This window comes from Anolis sagrei, chromosome 6 (assembly GCF_037176765.1).
Source record: "Anolis sagrei isolate rAnoSag1 chromosome 6, rAnoSag1.mat, whole genome shotgun sequence".
Classification (NCBI taxonomy): Eukaryota; Metazoa; Chordata; class Lepidosauria; order Squamata; family Dactyloidae; genus Anolis; species Anolis sagrei.
In genome coordinates this window covers 77,074,346-77,094,210 of record NC_090026.1, presented here as the reverse complement: position 1 = coordinate 77,094,210, position 19,865 = coordinate 77,074,346, and the positions used below count along the sequence as shown (strand labels likewise).

The 19,865-nt window shown below is 41.2% G+C and overlaps 1 protein-coding gene across 1 annotated transcript; it reads left to right on the top strand.

Moving 5' to 3' along the window:
• The first annotated feature begins 7 nt into the window (after positions 1 to 7).
• KIAA1143 (KIAA1143 ortholog) lies at positions 8 to 18,565 on the top strand. Its single transcript, XM_060781770.2, has 3 exons — positions 8 to 167; positions 7,899 to 8,049; positions 17,651 to 18,565. The coding sequence occupies exons 1-3, from the start codon at positions 60 to 62 to the stop codon at positions 17,848 to 17,850; spliced, it is 459 nt and encodes a 152-aa protein (XP_060637753.2). The 5' UTR covers positions 8 to 59; the 3' UTR covers positions 17,851 to 18,565.
• Positions 18,566 to 19,865: the final 1,300 nt, after the last annotated feature.

The window sequence follows — 19,865 nt, the reverse complement described above, 5'->3', positions numbered from 1 at the left end:
CGTCACGTGACACAAGGGGGCGGGCCCCCGCGCGCAGGACTCTTTCCTACGCCGCCGCCATGAGCAAAAGGAACCAAGTTTCGTACGTGAAGCCCGCCGAGCCGGCCTTCTTGAGCCGCTTCAAAGAGAGAGTGGGCTTCCGGGAGGGGCCCACGGTGGAGACCAAGGTGATGACGTCAGGGTTTTTGGCCCCGCCCCCTCCCTCTCCCTTCTCAGCCTCGTTGCCTTCAGTGGGCTTTGGAGAGGCTCTTCCTTTGAAGCGGGTCTGGGACTACAACACCCAGAAGCCCTAGTCACCAGCTTGTCCAATGGGGAGGACTTCTGGGAGCTGGAGTCCAAAATACTGGAAAGCCACAGGTTTGACACCATTGCCTTAAAGCAGGCATGGGCAAACTTGGGCCCTCCAGGTGTTTTGGACTCCAACTCCCACAATTCCTAACAGCCGGTAGGCTGATAGGAATTGTGGGAGTTGGAGTCCAAAACACCTGGAGGGCCCAAGTTTGCCCATGCCTGCCTTAAAGCTTTCTCCAGACCTAAGCAGTTTGAGGGCCCTTCCACACAGCCATATAACCCAGAGTATGAAGCCAGATAATCCACAATATCTGCTTTGAACTGGGATATCTGAGTCCACACTGCCATATAACCCAGTTCAAAGCAAATAATGTAGGGATTTATACAGCTATGGCTGTGTGGGCCCTTCCACACAGCCATAGTAAAGGTTCCCCCCCCCCCCCCCACATGAAGTCCAGGCGTGTCCGACTCAGGGGGTTGGTGCTCATCTCCATTTCTATGCCAAAGAGCCGGCATTGTCCGTAGACACCTCCAAGGTCATGTGGCCAGCATGACTGAATGGAGCGCCATTACCTTCCCGTCGGAGCGGTACCTATTGATCTACTCACATTTGCATGTTTTCGAACTGCTAGGTTGGCAGAAGCTGGGGCTGAGAGCGGAAGCTTATGCCGCTTACTCACTCACTTACGCAATCCCTCATTGGACGAGTAAGATGGTCTTCCATTATGCATTTCCTTGGGTTGGACGAGTAGGATGGTCTTCTATTATGCGTTTCGTAGGTGGCTGTGGAGCCCTATTCTTGACCTGCATCTTCTCCCACAGTGGTTTCCAGGTGGAAGGTGGTCCTGGTCGGGGTTGGCTTGGCGCGCCTTCCTCCTGGCACATTTCTCTCTTTCACCTTCCACTCGTGCCTCCTTGAATTCTGCAGCACTGCTGGTCACAGCTGACCTCCAGCTGGAGCGCTCAAGGGCCAGGGTTTCCCAGTTCTCAGTGTCTATGCCAGAGATTTTAAGGTTGGCTTTGAAGCCATCTTTAAATCTCTTTTCCTGTCCACCAATGTTCCGTTTTCCGTTCTTAAGTTCAGAGTAGAGCAACTGCTTTGGGAGATGGTGGTCAGGCATCCAGCCCAGCAGAGTTGATGGCAGAGGACCATCGCTTCGATGCTGGTGGTCTTTGCTTCTTCCAGCATGCTGACGTTTGTCCGCTTGTCTTCCCAAGAGATTTGCAGGATTTTCTGGAGGCAGCGCTGATGGAATCGTTCCAGGAGTTGCATGTGACGTCTGTAGACAGTCCACGTTTTGCAGGCATATAGCAGGGTTGGGAGGACAACAGCTTTATAGACAAGCACCTTGGTATCCCTACGGATGTCCCGGTCCTCAAACACTCTCTGCTCATGACGCTCCCCGGATTCAAACCTGCGACCTTTTGGTCAACAAGCTCAGCACTTTAACCCACTGCGCCACCCCATATAACCCACAATATCAAGGCAGAAAATCCCACAATATCTGCTTTGAATGGGTTACCCGAGTCCACACTGCCATATATTCCAGTTCAAAGCAGAAAATGTGGGATTTTATTCAGCTGTGTGGAATGGGCCAGTGTTACTTGCTCTTTTGTCCTGAGTGGTTAATCCCAATATCCTTCACTAGTCTTGCATCTCCTAGAAACAAAACCAGGGGTGCAGCTACACTCTTGAATTGATTCAGTTTGGCACCCTTTTCGCTGCCATGACTCCAGCCCCTTCCACACAGCTGAATAAAATCCCACATGATTTGCTTTGAACTGAAATATATGGCAGTGTGGAATCAGATAACCCAGTTCAAAGCAGATATTGTGGAATTTTCTGTCTTGATATTCTGAGTTATATGGCTGTGTGGAAGGGCCTTAGTCCAGACTAAATACTGTTATCCGTGCTCTGTTACTGCTCATGTTATAATTTTTCCTAAATATTGAAAATATGGGTAAATTAATGCTTCTGCGGGCTTGGAAACCCCTATCTTTTGTGTTAACTTCTGTTATAATTTATAATTGCTGGTCATATAGGCAAATTTAGCTGTGTGCTTTCTTCTCATCCTGAATATACTACTATTATTGCTGATTACAGTCTGAAAAATAATAATATGTGTATGGGTTCTCTTTGTCTGATGAACGACTTTCCCTGGATTTTCCATATCAGGTTCTTCCCAAATTACATTATTACTGCTGTATTTCTATACTGCCCCTCTCAGCCCGCTGGCGACTCGCGGCGGTTTACAGTCGGTACCAAGACCATAACATATAATTACAAACATTAAAATAATATAAAACCATAACAAGGTCAATAAAAAGCATATCATTGCTTATCTGTTTTGGCCTTAAGTGGAAAGCTGGATCAAACTATGGGGTTAAATGAAATGAGTTAAATGAAAACTGAAACATAAGTCAGGTGCATATATCTTTCTGATTTAAGTGTCTGTTTATTTCTTAGATATTTTTAAATCCTGCTTTTCCTGTAGTGAACTCAAGGTGGCATACATGTCTCTTCTTTTCCACACTGTAAAAGCAGTTTAGGGAGTAGACCAAGCAAAGCTAGAGATGGGCTCAACTGAGCTTCATGGCACAGTGGAGACTATAATCTCAACCCTACAAAGTCTTAATGCCTGCCGCACTCTGGCACGTTATATTGTTCACACTTTCGTTTAGAAGAAAATCAATTCACTGGCAAAAATCTATTATGTAAATTAGAGGACCGGACTGTGGTGCAGCTAGTTAGTGGCCAGCTGCATTAAATCACAACTGACCGAGAGGTCATGAGTACGAAGCCAGCCTGGGTTGGAGTAAGCTCCCAACCATTAATAAACTAGCTTGCTTTAATTTTTTTCTCGTGTCAGGAGCGACTTGAGAAACTGCAAGTTACTTCTGGTGTGAGAGAATTGGCCGTCTGCAAGGACTTTGCCCAAGTGAGCACGGGTGATTTGATGTTTTTATCATCCTTGTGGGAGGCTTCTCTCATATCCTAGTATGAGGAGCTGGTGCTGATAGAGGGAGCTCATCCGCCTCTCCCCAGATTCGAACCTGCAGCTTGTCGGTCTTCAGTCCTGCCAGCACAACCCACTGCGCCACCAGGGGCTCCAACTAGCTTGCTGTTGACTATGCAGCCCAAAAGACAGTTGCATCTGTCAAGTAGGAAATTTAGGTACCACTTTATGCAGGGAGGCTAATTTAACTAACTTATGACACCATAAAACCTTCCAGCGGTGTGTGTAAGAATGAGGAAGTATTCCATCAAGGACTCGATGTGAGAGGTGTACGGTGAAGCGACAGCTCCACCTGTGGCTGGATTCGAGCATACCCCCACGAAGCTGGAATGTTAAATTGTTTCTGTGTCTGTCCATATATGTTGTATGTCTATGGCATTGAATCTTTGGCACGTAGATGTGCATTGTAATCTACCCAGAATCCTCTGTGTGGTGAGAAGGGTGGAATATAAATACTGTACATAAACAAACAAACAAACAAACAGTTTGCAGAACAAGTAGAGTAGTAGCTATTCAAAAGGTTTGGTGGATGGGATGATAAAGGAGCCGAATTCCAAGGAAAAGTAAAGATAGAAAAAGAGGGAAATAGGTTGGGCATTAAGAAGCAGAAAAAGAAAAAAGGAAGCAGAAGCAGAAGTCTGAACAGGGAAGAAAAATGAATGAAATATCGGCCTCTGGAAAAGGAACAATTGTGAAATCTCTGTGCGACTACTTTTTCAGAAATGAACAGCAGAGGGAGTGCATGCTAACTGAGCTTAATGTTATTTCTAATCTTCCACTTTGCAGGGAGAACAGCTGCTTTCATCAGTGATACCAAATTAGCCAGCATGGTTGAAGGAATGTCATTACTAACTTTTATGTTAGCCTCAGACTCAGAATCCTTATCCATCTGTGTTTCGCTTGGTACAGAAATAATTAGGTGGGAAGTTTTCCTTATCATGTAACAGAAATTCCTTCAATTTGGATGCTTTGTTCTGCCTTCTGAGAAGTGCATTTGCCACACACACCTGCTTGGCTGAGCACTTTGCTCCTCTTTGAACGTCAGCCTTTCTGTGCTGACCAACAAGATTTTTTTGACCTTATTGAATTAGGTCTGGGTTTGAAAATGACCTGCATTAAGTGACCACACTAGATTGAAATGGTATTATTCTTGCCAAACTCCAACAGGCATCCAAGAAAATCACCTGGCAGTATAAAATATATTTGATTGTGTTCGATCACAGGTCCTCAAACTTTTTTTAAACAGAGGGCCAGGTCACAATTCCTCAAACTGTTGGAGGGCCGGATTATAATTTGAAAAACAAACAAACCATGAATGAATTCCTCTGCACACTGCATATATCTTATTTGTAGTGCAAAAAACGGAGCCCCTGGTGGCGCAGTGGGTTGAAGCCCTGTGCCGGCAGGACTGAAGACTGACGGGTCGCAGGTTCGAATCTGGGGAGAGGTGGATGAGCTCCCTCTATCAGCTCCAGCTCCTCATGTGGGGACATGAGAGAAGCCTCCCACAAGGATGATAAAACATCAAAAATCATCCGGGCATCCCCTGGGCAACGTCCTTGCAGACGGCCAATTCTCTCACAACAGGATGCTCCTGACACGACAAAAAAGGTGCAAAAAACACTTTAAAACATTACAATAATTAAAATGAAGAACAATTTTAACAAATATAAACTTATTAGTATTTCAATGGGAAGTGTGGGCCTGATTTTGGCTGATGAGATAGGATTGTTGTGTGCTTTCAGACTTAGGTTGACCCTGAGCGAGGGCCGTGTAAATGACCTTGGAGGGCCGTATCCAGCCCCCCGGCCTTACTTTGAGGACCCCTGCGTTAGATCATATTCATATTAGGGCAGATTACCTGTGTGCACACCTGTCCATAAAATGCAAAAACATTAAAACTGGATAGGTTTAGAGTTTCCATGCCCTGTGCAGAACAAACACCCCCATGTATGGTATTCAGTGAGGTTTGTCTATAAAGTTTTTTTGATTTCATTTCTTAAGGCTGTCAAACAAATTCCTGCAAACATCTATTACTTTGAGTATAAGGTCACTCCAGAGGTTTAAGCAGAAAGCCATGATCTCGGGAAGGACTGAATCTTTTCAGGGCAGGACTTCTGCAGTCACTGGAAGGTCTCCTATGGCCCCCATATCACTGAAAAACTTGACTGTATAAACACCATCCCAGTAGCTCCCAGATACTTAAGATGCCTTTTCAGGCATCGCCAAATGACCAAAAAATGTGTCCAGAAATGACATGATGTCATATAATATTGCACAAAATGATGACCATGGCTTTCTGCTTAATTCTCTGGAGTGACCAAACATCAGAGAGTATTGTCTTCCAGGCCATACCAATGTCTAGCTTAGACAAATAAGGGATTAATTCCAATTTGCCCAAAGGAAAAAAAATCCAAAAGGAAATTAAAAGCAGGAGAAGGAAGACTCTTTCCATTTGCCCTTATTATCAACACTTCCCCAGCAGTTTTTATATGCGCTGGAAAGCAATTTGTAGTTCTGGAATTGATGTTATGGTGGCTTGATTGTTTTCCTATTTTCTTTGCACGCCTGAATGTTCTAAGAAGGGAGAAATGAGAAACAGTACAAACTTTCAAGCTGGGTTGTTCTGCACACATAAAAAGCTGTCAGTTTTATATTTTTTGATGGAAGCTGACTGGCAAGCAGTTGTACTTCAGAGAGCTCTGAGATTGTTAGAACTGTTTCAAATGTAGCTGTCTTTGAATATAACAGATCCCCAAATATAGAATGAATTCCAGAACGATTAAACCCAGCTGGTAACTAGAACTGTGTTGAGCATAGGATGCTTGAACCATGGCAGCTATAAGCACATTTCAAAAAATGTATACTTTACTGTTAATTTATAAAATCCTGAGCATTCTTGTTTGGAAAAAATTGCTGATACCAAGAAGATACTTTAATGAAGATGATGTAGATTCAGCTCTGTTCTATATAAATCTTTAAAGGTGCTATAGTGGTGGTGGGGGGAGAAGTTTTCAAATTCGTGGGAAAGCCGTTGAAGTCATACAGAGCAGAGGGAGATCTGGAGGAAGGAAGCAGTCTCAGTGCCAACAAAATGGAGAGCAAAATAGAGTGATTATTGCCCCAAAATTGTCTCTTATATAAAATAGCCTGGACAATCAGGGTGAAAGCTTGTTTCCAGTCATGATTCAAAGTGCTGGTAATGACCTTTAAGGCCCTATATGACTCAGGTCCAGGCTATTTGGCTGACTGCATCTCTTTGTATAAGCCTCCCCAGTCCCTGAAATCTTCAGGAGAGGGCCCTCTCTTGTTCCCACCTCCATCGCAAGTTTGATTGGTGGGAACAAGAAAGTGGGCCTTCTCTCTTAGTGGCTGTCCTTCAAGCAAAATTGATTAGGCATCAAGTTTGAAGTAAGATACATGGCAGAGATAGGATTTGCATGTAGCTCCAGGTACAACTAACACTGCATTTCCTGCTGCTACGTTTTCTTTCTCCTAACTAGGTGTTAATTCCTTATTGGGCATAATTCATGATGAATGCTCTGCAAATTAGCATTTCTTAGAGTGATGTTATATGTAGAGCCAGTTGATGCAGTTCTTCATACTCCATCCTGAATCTTGGCTCTGCTGCCCCTGGGTTAGAATTTGGACTCTAACCTTGTTCCTGTAATCCTGTTCTGGACCCTGAATCCTTGACTCTGAATTCTGGACTAACTTCCTGGCTTTGATTTATGGACTTGGATTTCTGTTTGTATCCCTGAGCATCTGGCTTGACTTCGGAACTCTGACTTCGGTTTGTGCTCTTGGATTCTTTTTCCTTATTTTATGAGCTCTGCTAAGTGAACTCCTGCCATCTGGCTATTGGACTGTAACCTTGGCTGTTGTTTATTCTCGCTCCCGACCTGGCTCTGTAGTATTCAGTTTGTCTGCAGTGATTGGATTCCTGTTCATCATTACTTCGGCTGTGTCCTACAATTCTGTTATTTTGACCAGACGTTAAAAAGACTCAAGACTTTACTTTTCTCATATGTAAATATGGTCTTGGCTTACCTTGTGTTTGTTTAATAAACAGCTCTGATACTAGGAGAGCTCTGGAACGCAACACAGCCCAGTATCCTTTCTGGGATTGTCTGTAATTTTATGCTCTTTTGTTCTTGATGCTGAGAGTCTGTTCTTATGGAAATGTCTTATTACTCTGGTTTTTAAATTCTATGTTTAATTTTATTAGTCCCAAATTTAAGTCTTGTCTCTAAATATTTATTTGTTATGACTTAATTTTAGTTATGTGACAGTTATTTGTTGTAATGCTTCATTATTGCTTGATGTTTACGCTTAATATGTTTTTGACTTATGGTTGTTTTTGCTTCTGATTGTACTTTACAGCATTGAATGCCGTTGTTGTGAACCGCCCTGTGTTCCCAAGGGGAGGATATAGGGTGGGATAGAAATAAAGTTTTATTATTGTGATATTCTTTTTAGAGAATCAGTTAGATGCCAGTATGGCACTGTTCATCTATATATGCCTCTTCACAAATTATTTTCTGGGATGACTCTGAGTAATTTAGTTTTCCATATGTTTTCTTTTTCTAGAGAGAGCAGCTCCCTACTCCTGATGACGACGATGACGCAAGTGACAAGGAGGATGAGCAGCCACAAGTGATTGTACTGAAAAAGGGCGATCTGACTGCAGAAGAAGTAATGAAGATAAAAAATGAAATGAAAGAGGTTTCCAAGACTACAGGTACATTGTGGAGAATCAGCAAATAAGGAAAAGGATGGGATGGATGCAATCACATCTTCACTTGAAAGAGCTCTGTTCCTTACTAAGCAGAATGGCAGTGTAGTCAGCCCTTTCTAATACCTTAGTAACACCGAATATGACACTTCTCAGGGTGCATCTGCACTGCAGAATTAATACAGTTTGACACTGCTATAATTTGTCAATGCTATGTAGTAGCTTGGTGAGGAATCATCAGAAGGTTAAAGACCTAAACCTACCCCAGTCATCATTTCATGGCAGTTAAAGTGGTGCCAAACTGTATTAATTCTGCATTGTAGATGCAGCCTGAGTTGCAGCCAGTTAAGAGCCATATCAACTAAGGTACATAAAGAAAACAAGTGTATATGTTTATTATTAACATTTATGTCATGCCTTTCTCCTAACATACTTATAACAGTTTACAACAATGCTACAACCAAATGATGAAATGGTTAAAATAATTAAACTATCATATTTAAAAACGTATTAATTAAAAAACCCCAAATCTTTGAAAAACAATATAGAGATATAACATACATACTAAAGGACCATTCTGCACTATGAGTTAATCACCAAACACTTTTTTAAATGCTGGAACAGAGAAGTGACCAGTCTTGCCTCCTGTGGAAAGTCATCCTGTCACCTGGGAACAGCCATGAGATGGCTCTCTCCTGTGTTCTCACTGGACAGGTATATGATGTGGAGAGACTTGTGCCCCATCTACACTGCCATATAATGCAGTTCAGTGCAGTTGAACTGGATCTTGAGCCCATCTACAGACCCCATAAAACTGCATTTTATGGTCAGTGTAGACCTATATAATCCAGTTCAACTGCACTGAACTGCATTATATAGGTCTACTCTGACCATAAAATGCAGTTTTATGGGGTCTGTAGATGGGCTCAAGATCTTTAGATGGGGAGGGGGAATCTTAAGGTTTGTGCAGGTTTATATAGACCAGAGGTGTCCCAACTGTTAAAGATTAGAGGAGTGCATTAAACTTGCAGGAAACCATAGATGGGTGTTCCATCCCATGCCCCCACTCCTCCAATAATAATATAAATATAAACAACAACAACAATTGCTCTCTAGGAAACATGGGACCATTTTCACCATGTTTGGGGCCCTGCCTGGGATTTTTTAGGAACAGGAGAGGTCTTTTAATAAGAAGAGGAAATGATCTGAAGTCACTTCTTACCCACTTCATATTTCAAAAAAGGTCTCTCTTGGGCATAAATTAGTTGGAGTGGCCAGAGAATACCCTCCATAGCTTCTAGAGGAGTTAGGGATTTAAAAAGAATGACATCCTATGGACTTCATATTTATAAAGATGATGTGATACATCAATATAGCTTATGGCATCTTCAGCTACAATCTAACTCTTGGACAGTTATTTTCTCTTGCCATTAATTTACTGGTGAAAGCTAAAGTGATGTCTTTAAAATGTTTACACACATACGTCTTAGTGCAACATCCCCTTACTATAGCCTAAATGCCCATGTGCAGACATAAGCCATGTAGAATAGTAATTACTATATAATCATGTATTCATTGTAATCACTACCATTGATTTTTCTGTTGCTTTTCTAATACATCTGGTCTTTGAGACATTGTAATATATGCTGTGGCATCTTGTTTAGTTTGCTTCCCCATTCTCATTTGTTTGGTTGTTGACTTTTAAAAAACCATATGTCACACATCATTTGCCAGGGCATCAAAGTACACTGCCTGTATCCTAAAGTGCTGCCTTGGCACTTTAAGAGTTTATGTAGGCATTGAGCTGATTGGCAGCCTCAGCGAGCTGCTATTATGTTTTTAACCTTGGAGTCTAGGCTGACTTTCATTGTTGGGGGAAAATAGATTGCCCATCAGTACTCTTTAATTCAAGATCCTGAGTAAACAGCTGTTAGTGTTTACCTGATGAGAATGCGGGAACGAAAATTTCAAATTAGCCTTACTTGTGTAAATAAACTCCCATGTCAGTCCTCAGCCTTACTTTAGGTATAGAGTGGCATGGTGTGCTTCTTTCTTCAGTACATATTGCTAGATTAGAAGGTTGGAAGAGCTTCTCCTGTAGTGTTTTTGAATATGGGGCTCCGACATTAAAACTAAAATAGACAATGATCAGGTTTTTGTTCATTCTCTGTTCTGCAAAATCTGAGGATTGGGTAGTTCCTCTATGATCACCACAGTTCCCTTCCTAAAGTAGCCAAATAAAATACTTTATTTGGACAGTAGTTACATAAGCATATGCTCCAGAGATCTAGTCTTGGCTTTGACTCCTTGCCCAATGTACACAAAATGAAAAGTATGTACCTGTTTACATATAACATGTTAATATTATTGGTTACATCGCAGTTATGGCCAACCCTGGGCTACTCTTGCAGTGTGTCTCGAAGCTTCATTTGAGGAAACACGTACAGTTCTGCTGCTAACCTATGCATGATACTATGACCACATCATTCCAATTCTGAAGTGTCTGTACCATTTGCAATTTGTTTTCAGGAGTCAGTTTGAGGTGTGAATTTTAACTTTTAAAGCTTGAAATGCCATAAGGCTCTTTTTTCTGAATGTTCACCTGTTTTAGTACAAACCTAGGAGCCCCCGGTGGCGCAGCGGGTTAAACCCCTGTGCCGGCAGGACTGAAGATCGACAGGTCACAGTTTCGAATCCGGGGAGAGGCGGATGAGCTCCCTCTATCAGCTCCAGCTCCTCATGCGGGGACATGAAAGAAGCCTCCCACAAAGATGATAAAAACATCAAATCATCCAAGCGTCCCCTGGGCAACATCCTTGCAGGTAGCCAATTCTCTCACACCAGAAGCGACTTGCAGTTTCTCAAGTTGCTCCTGACACGACAAAAAAAAAGTGCAAACCTGTTTGGTTATTAGATCAATAGGAGAAACCCTTTTGAAGACATTTTTAGTGGTCCTTGTGTTGAAATTGCTTTTGCCTGTATCACTACAGAACTAAAGGAAGGGGACACATTTTTAAACTTTAAGTTCAGTTATTGTCACAGCTTTTAATGTTGCTTTGTTGTATTCTTCTTTTGCTATAACCATTTCATTTTTAGTAGGTTTGCTAGTTGTTGGCGAGAGAAGCTTGACTAGTTCCATTTCCCCAAAAAGTGGGATAGAAAAGGCTCCAGGCAGATTATAAAGTTGAAGGAAAACATTTCCAAACCCATATTGAGTATGTTTGTGTGTCAGTCGGTCTGTCAATTTTTCCTGAGCCTTTGATAATTTCAGAAAAGCACCCTATAAAAGCCTTACAACAGAGATGAAAGATTATGCCAATGACAGGCTCCAGTTTTGAACCCAGTGATGGGCTGTAAGGACAATAGTCCTTAATCAGAAGACTATTTCTGGTTTCAGTTTCCAGGATTTTTGGGTACTTTAGGGGCTGCACAATGCCCAGATACAATATTTTCTTCATTCCTGTTTTAAATACAGCTGTACTAAATCGTCAAACAATTTATATCCACCTACTAGGAACCCCCACTGGTGCAATGGGTTAAACTGCTGAGATGCTGAACTTGCTGACCAAAAGGTCGACAGTTCAAATCCAGGGAGCAAGCCGAGCTCCTGCTGTTAGCCCCAGCTTCTGCCGACTTAGCAGTTCAAAAACATGCAAGTGTGAGTAGTACCGCTCCACCGGGAAGGTAATGGCACTCCATGCAGTCATGCTGGCCACATGGCCTTGGAGGTGTCTACAGGCAAAACGGGTCTTCGGCTTTGAAATGGAGATGAGCACCAATCCTCAGAGTCGAACATGACTAGACTTAATGATAGACGAAAACCTTTATCTTTGCTAGGAGTTTGGTAGGCTATAAGAGAGAAAACATGCCACTATATCTCTAGAAAAGTCCTGTCCCCTGTAATGACGGTATAAGGGAAATAGCCCGATAGACATTTCACAACCCACTCTTACTTTTTCCTTATATAATTGTTCTGTTTTAAAATATGTCTTCATCTTTTTTCTTATGGAACCCCTTATTTTTGAAGGTTGTAAGCATGCATCACCTCTTCACTGCAGATACAATGAAAAGGGCTATTCATAGCCTTTCAATTTTTTTTTTGTAGGCTCCTTCTTTTTGGCTATGTTTGTTATAACAGCTACAAGCTGCCTTGAGTTCCCAAACTTCCAAAAAACTGAGGGAATGATGGTGGTGGTGATGATGGTGATATTAATAATACTAGTGCACTGGCAAACTCTTACATATGGGAAAGGCAGAATTTTTAGGCATGGAGGCAAGCAAGACTGCCATTGGAAGAAAAGCAGGATGTAAATATAAATAATAAACATAACTTGTGTGTTATCCCCATTTTGAATATAATATTTGCAGTTGCATTCAAAGCATTACTTTGCTTGTTTCCATCAAATATTTCCTCCTTGCACTATATTTGTTGTATTGATCTGGTTATATTATTAGGTAAAGGTAAAGGTTTGCACCCTGACATTAAGTTATTTGTATCCAACTCTGGGGGGGGGGGGGGGGCTCATCTTCATTTCTAAACCGAAGAGCTGGCATTGTCCGTAGACATCTCCTAGGTCACGTGGCCGGCATGACTGCATGGAGCGCTATTACCTTCCTGCAGAAGTGATACCTATTGATCTCACATTTGCGTATTTTTGAACTGCTAGATTGGCAGAAGCTGGGTGTTAACAGCTGGAGCTCACCCTGCTCCCCGGATTCGAATTGCCAACCTTTCGGTCAGCAATTTCAGCAGCTCAAGGGGTTTAACACGCTGCCCCACCAGGGGGCGCTTGGTTATATTATTAGTTTGATGTTATTATTGTTCATTCAATTCTGTACTACCATTTTTCTATGTTTTCTGAAGAAAAGACCCATTTGCTCTCCTATTATTTTTTTCAGCCCATTTTCTATAACAAAATCCTGGCACAGGCTTTGTCAGGCTTCTTACACAGCATTTTTTTTCTTTTACAAATTCCTCTCTGAACTCTTCCAAGATATATAGCTCATCAAGTTTTTAGAGGTCATTGGCCCAAGTATCGGATGTGATTGAAATTCATCACTCCTCTTGTATCTGAGAATGGTTGAGGTGCATTTTGTTCCTCGCTGAACGAAAGGTATCTCTTTCTGCAGGCTCTCACAAATCAAAGTTGCTCTCCTTCACCGCAGTAGCTGAGTTGATTTAGGATTTCATCTTCTCTTTTTCATTCTTCCTCCAAACTGCTTGTGTAAGGCTTTACCTGTAGTTAGTTATTCCTCTCTGACTTATTTCTTCATTCACCGGTGCTGACAATGTAGAATGAGTCAAGCATTTCCCAAAATAGGTATTTCTGATGGGAAGGTTTGAGTTTCCATGGAGCAGCATGCTGTCTCTGTTCTGCTCCTTTATCGCAAGAGGGGGCAAATTGCCACCCATGGACCAGATGCAACATTTTTATAGATCCTGAAGCTCTCCAGAAATCATCTGATTTAAATTCAGCATGATTTTGGGGCAGTCTTTTTCTCTAAAACTTTCAGGAACCCACCCACCTATCCCCAAAAAGTGTGAAAACATAGAAATGACTCCACTGTCACAAGTGAACCAGAACATCCTTTGCTCCCAAATACCTCCCAAATACTTTCCAACTTAGGTGATCCCTCGTTGTTTGGGTATGATTGCCTTCCAAGTGTAGTGTCTTGGTGGTGGATATGTAGGTGAATGTGGAGCCCTATTTTTGATCTGCATGTTCTTTTACAGTGAGGCCATCGGTTTCCAGTTGGAAGGTGGTCCTGGTCAGGGTTGGCTTGATGCGCCTTCCTCTTGGCATGTTTCTCCTTTTGTGCCTCTTTAAATTCTACATCACTGTTGGTAACAGCTGACCTCCAGTTAGAGCACTCAAGGGCCAGGGCTTCCCAGCACTCAGTATCTATGCCACAATTTTTAAGGTTAGCTTTAAGCCCATCTTTAAGTCTCTTTTTCTGTCCACCGACATTCCCTTATCCATTCTTGAGTATAGTAACTGCTTTGGAAGATGGTGATCGGGCATTCGGACAGTGTGGCCAGTCTAGTGGAGATCATGGTGTAGGAGCATTACTTCAATGCTGGCTGTCTTTGCCTCTTCCAGCATGCTGACATTTGTCTGCCTGTCTTCCCAAAATATTTGGCAGATTTTATTTGGAGGCAACACTGATGGTATTGTTCCAGGAGTTGAGTGTGATGTCTGTAGATAGTCTGCGTTTCGCAGGGGTGTAACAGGATTGGGAGAACAACAGCTTTATCAACAAGCACCTTGGTATCCCTATGGATGTCCCTATCCTCAAACACTCTCTGCTGCATTTAGAAAAATGCTGCCCTTGCAGAGCTCAGACGATGTTGCATTTCAGTGTCAATGTTGACTTTTGTGGAGAGGTGGCTGCCAAGGTAGTGGAAATAGTCAACATTTTCTAATGTTACACCATTAAGCTGTATTTCTGGCATTGCAGAGGGATTGGCTGGTGCCTGATGGAAGAGCACTTGGGTTTTCTTCATGTTCAGTGAGAGGCCGACCTTCTCATATGTTTCTGCAAAGGTATTTAGGGATACTTCCTCCAAGCTAGGCAGTGCTGCATATTCATCCCTGTGTTGTTGTGAGATTTGTGAGAGAATCTCTTCCGCCACATTGGAGCTATGATTCAAGAGGTTGTGGTAGTACTCTTTATCAATGTAGTGCAATTTATTTAAATTTTTTTACCTTAAGAAGTTTGGCTCTGTGTGATAAGCATAGAGGGTGACGTAGGTGACCTTTGTGGCTTCAAAAAATCCCTGAGCATCATGGGGAATCATCATCATCATCATCTTTATTTCTACCCTGCCACCATCTCCCCAAGGGGACTCGGGGCAGCTTACATGAGATATCTCCTGCAAACACTCTCAGCATTGTGAAAATTATGACTTGTCTCTTTCTATCACAATTATTAAGGATGCTAGACCCCCTTCTTTCTGTATTATGAGTTAGAAAACTTTGATACTGCTTTAAAGTACACTCAATGAACTTGGATGGAAAGCACATGTATCACAGAACAATGGGTAACTCTCCCCTTTGTTGAAGTTTAACAGTGGTACGTTTGTCTTTCATTCTCTTGAATCATCATTCTCCTGGGACATGAGAGAAGCCTCCCACAAGGATGGTAAAAACATCAAAACATCTGGGCGTCCCCTGGGCAACGTCCTTGCTGACGGCCAATTTTCTCACACCAAAAGCGACTTGCAGTTTTTCAAGTCGCTCCTGACACAACAAAAAAAAAATCATTTTCCTTCTCACTTGCTTTTCCTGCCAACCCTTGCTTTGACATACTACCACCAACAAATGAGACTTTGCATGAGAAGGTTGAAAGAAAGAAAGAAAGAAAGAAAGAAAGAAAGAAAGAGCCAGTCCAGCTCAATTTGGCCTCTTTTTCAGTTGTGCAAAGCCTAGGGGCACTAATGTGTTGTTTGCTTTGTGTCCTCTCTGAATACAGAACTGAGTTAGCTTTGGGTCCTGCAATTGATATGAAATGGTATAATTATTGTAATTGGAGTGCACTCCATATACCCATGATGTTCTTTATCCATCATGACTGCCTTGATAAAAAGGTACCATGTTCCATCATAGCAGCAGTTTATTATAAATCTCAAGATAATGGTGGTGTAAGGGCATAGAGTAAGTTATTAAATAAGGATCAATCAACCACAGTGTTTTTGGCAAATTTCTATTGCAAAATTGATTTTTAAAACATTCTGTTACTTATTTAAGAAAAATGTGTTGCCCAGCAGAAGCTTAGCTTCTTTAATAACTTGTCGTCTATAAATCATTTAAATTGCAAGCCATTTCAGCATGAGGCTTTCCTTGTGATTCATGGCCGTAGTTTTTCATAAGCAGCAAAATAATTTTGAGATGCTTGCATCATCCAGCTAGTCTTCTTCTCTAATCTCACAAGCCTCCAAAGTTTGTCTAAATTAACTTCCCCCAAGCGAATCAGCAGCATGCATTAGCATTGTTATGATTTTATATGTACTGCGGTCACCATCCATCAATTACTGAACATGATGCAGCCGTCATTTATTTCATTGTAGGCCATTAAATGAGTAGCAGCAGTGTAACAATGTTCAGTGCAACATACTCATCGATGTTATATCATGGCTTTATTTAGATGTTTCAACCAAACAGAAGTGAATAGCTTTCTGAATTATGCTTAGGGAGAGAACCGAAGCATAAATCTGAAGGCCATTTACTGTTTTGGTGGGAAAGAATGTTCTTCCTGGATTGTAGTAGTTATTGCAGTGCCCAAATTAGGCAAAATAAAGGTGTTAGCAATCCAAAAGGGAAGACTATGGATTTTTATCATTATTTTGAAATGAAGTATTGTTTGTAGTAAACATCATTTATCTGGCTTGGACAACACTGCAAACAAAAGTTTGCATAAATATCCATTTTTGGATTTAATATGATAGCATATATATTTCAGTTGTTTTAAATACCATTGTCTGCTACTTTTTAGATGCAGTTTTATGCTTCAAGTCACCTAGATTCTTGCACCTGTAAGGTGAAATATAAAATAAATGAAAAAGTTAAATGAAATAGTTACAGTAAACTAGAAATTGAAAAAGGAGGAATGAAGATTTTCATGCTATTAAGCCACTCCATGATATTCCTATATTATCTAACTCAGACCAGTATGATCAACAGAATGCATTTATTCAGGATCTATAAATCTAAGGGCTGCTTTATTGTTTTTTATCTCCCTGTTGCATATATATTTTAAGATAATGGTATTTACACCAAATGGGTGAGATATTGCTTAATATTCTAAGATTTTTTATATCCAAAATGTTTATCTATTTGGTTTTTTAAAAAAAATATGGCAACCAGGCCTGCATTTAGAAAGCTCCTGAGTTGAAGTACTGTATTGTATTGAAAGCAAAATAAATCACCAAGGAGCGCTACAAAGCGCTATGAATTGCAGTGATAGTGGCGGTACCTGCTCAGGGGGCATGGGAACCTGTTGCCCCCCACCCCACACTGTCCTGGCTTCCCCACCTACCTCATCACATGGGGGGGGGGGGAGGGGAAGTGTCAAGCAGCCGGCTTGACCAGTAGATTTCTATGGAAAGATGGGATGCCACCTGTCTTTTGCTGCCGGCTATTTTTCGGCAGAAGCAGGGTTATTTTTTTTAGTAGCTTTCTCCTGGAGCTGCTCTGGAAGTACTTCTCCAGGGTATGATGGGAGCCAGCAGGCTCCGTGGCAAAACTGCTAAAAACCCATCACCACCCAAAAAATAGCCCATGTGAAGAGGTCCCATGTTTGATGTGGCATCCCCTAAATGTAGTCCAACTGTCCAACAATTGCTTTATAGTAAGGCCAAACAGGGGAATGTAGTATTTATAGAACCTTAATTTTGTATTCTGAGAAGTTCACACCCCACTTAGGAAGTTGTTTATGACATGTTAGTCTTGTCAAGCTGCTAATACTTTGGGTGCCATTCCACCAAATACCTGAACAACTTCTTTTGGGAACTCTGATCTTCTGGTACTATGCTATAGTCTTTGTCTGGAACACTTAAGTTATTCCAGTGCACTGAATAAGAGTGCGTTTTTGTGATTTTTATACGTAGATCCTGAGCCAGAAGATGGGAAGATTGTGTTCAGGAAACCGTCCAAGCGTTTGTTGGAAGAGAAGTATTCTGGGTTGACAGCCACATCAAGTAAGAAGAAAAAAGAAACAAAGAGAATATCCCCAGCCTCTCAAAATACAACCAAGCAAGTAAAAAATAGCAGCTTGCTCTCCTTTGACGAAGAAGAGACTGATGATTAGGACGACTTACATTGTTGTTTTTTTCCTTAGGGGCAGGGAATTAAGTTATAGGCAGCATGTAAACAAGCACAGAGTCTGATATTTATTTTAAAACAACTTTTTTTAAATAATAATAATAATAATAATCAGACTTAGTTGTAGAAGGAGATGAGAGCAGGAATTTTCAAAAATAATGTTAGTATACCATGCACAGTACATGAAACTGTTGAGTGTGTATACATTTTCTTTGCCATCCATTTGTCTCTCTTTGTTTCTGCAACAATTGCATTGCCAAACGTTAGCATCTGTGTATACTTTTCCCCAGTAACACCTAATGGGAGTGTGAGATCTCTTGACTAAAACTCTGAAACCTTGCCTTGGCAAAGTTTTGAGTGCTATCTCAAAGGACTGAAAGAATTGTTGAGATTCTGATCACACTGTGTATATTGATTTCAAAAGAGACGTCCAGCCACAGAGTGTCCTTTGGTGGAAAAATGTTTGGAAGTTCACTGTGTTCTGTAACCGAGAATGGATTTTGTGTTGCTATGAAACAAGTAGCAGGATTAACAATGTAAAGCTTCATCAAGAAGCAGATCTGAAGTTGCTGTGTGCAACAGCTGTTTTTCATATAGCTGATATTTTAATGCCAAGATTAAATGCTTGTAAAATAATTTTCTGTTTAATTCAGTCTTCATCTACTGTTCTTTAGAAAATAAAATGATGTTCTCCGTCTGTTTCTTAAGCTCCCTTAATAGTATTTTCCCTCCATATTATACATGATTATCCTTTAATCTAGAACGTAACAGAAGCCCCAAACATATGGAAATTGAAAAGACCCCAATGAATGGATTAGCCAGTCTAACTCTGGGCCTTAAGAAAGGATATCCTATTTCTAAAGCATTCAGGACAGATGCTTATCTGCTCAACAAGCCTGCTTTCTCTACCGCCCCCTTTTATGTTTGTCTGGGTTGGTGGAGGTCTGCCTGTCCTACGTCTTTCTGCAGGCTTATGTCATCTCCAATTTCTGGGTATATATTCTGGGGATGTGTATGTGTGTGTACACACACACACACACATGCCTATGCCATCCCATTTCACTGACTTCTTCCTTCCACAGCCAATTATCAGAAGTTAAGTAATACATCTTTTCCTTTTGGAAGAGATTGTGAACTGCTCCACATAGGAAAGATTGAAGAGTTACCTCACGTGGAAAGGAAAAATAGTCCACTCTTAAAGTTATTTCACTATTCCAAAATGCCATAGGGTTAAACCTTGCCCAATTACTGATTTATAGACACTCAGTAGCAGATATATTCTGAAGAGAATTTCAATACGATGATCTAACCATCAGGCTCATCCCACCACTGAATGAATGCATGGTATTTGTGGTTTTGGATCTCAAGAGTGCATATGTGCATGTGTACATTATCTCATGCCACAGAAATGTCTTAGAAGAGTCACAAGCATACTGGTGCTGAACCACTTTTCTGTCATGCCTGATTAACCACAACCACTTTTGTAAATGTTGAATTGCTGAAAACAACTGCCGCTATAGCCCATTCTATCAGAACATCAAAACCTGACATCATACAGAACAAATCTTTCACCTGCCACTGTGACTCATCTTCTGATAGTAGATTTCTCAAAGAAATAGGGACCAGATATTAGGTTGTTAGTAGTAGCCAAAAGACCTCCGTGAAGACATTAACTAATTGGAAAATGGTCCAGACTGATTTCTTGATAATTCATGAACTAAATTGGCTCACCTTTCTACAAATTAGTTCATATATATTAATTTGCTTTCAAGATTTATACACACCTTTTAATCAAATAATTTCCAAAACAGTTATGGGGAACAAATAATGCAGAAGATCTTATACTCATGCACTGTATAGACACACTATCTGTTAGTTGTTTGTGTGATGGGTAGAACCATAAGATGCTTTCCTTTGGTTCTCCAAACCAGGTAATATTTTTCTTTTTCCTGCAACTTGTCACTTTCTGGCCTTGTGAGAGGCAGGGGATGCAATCTCCCA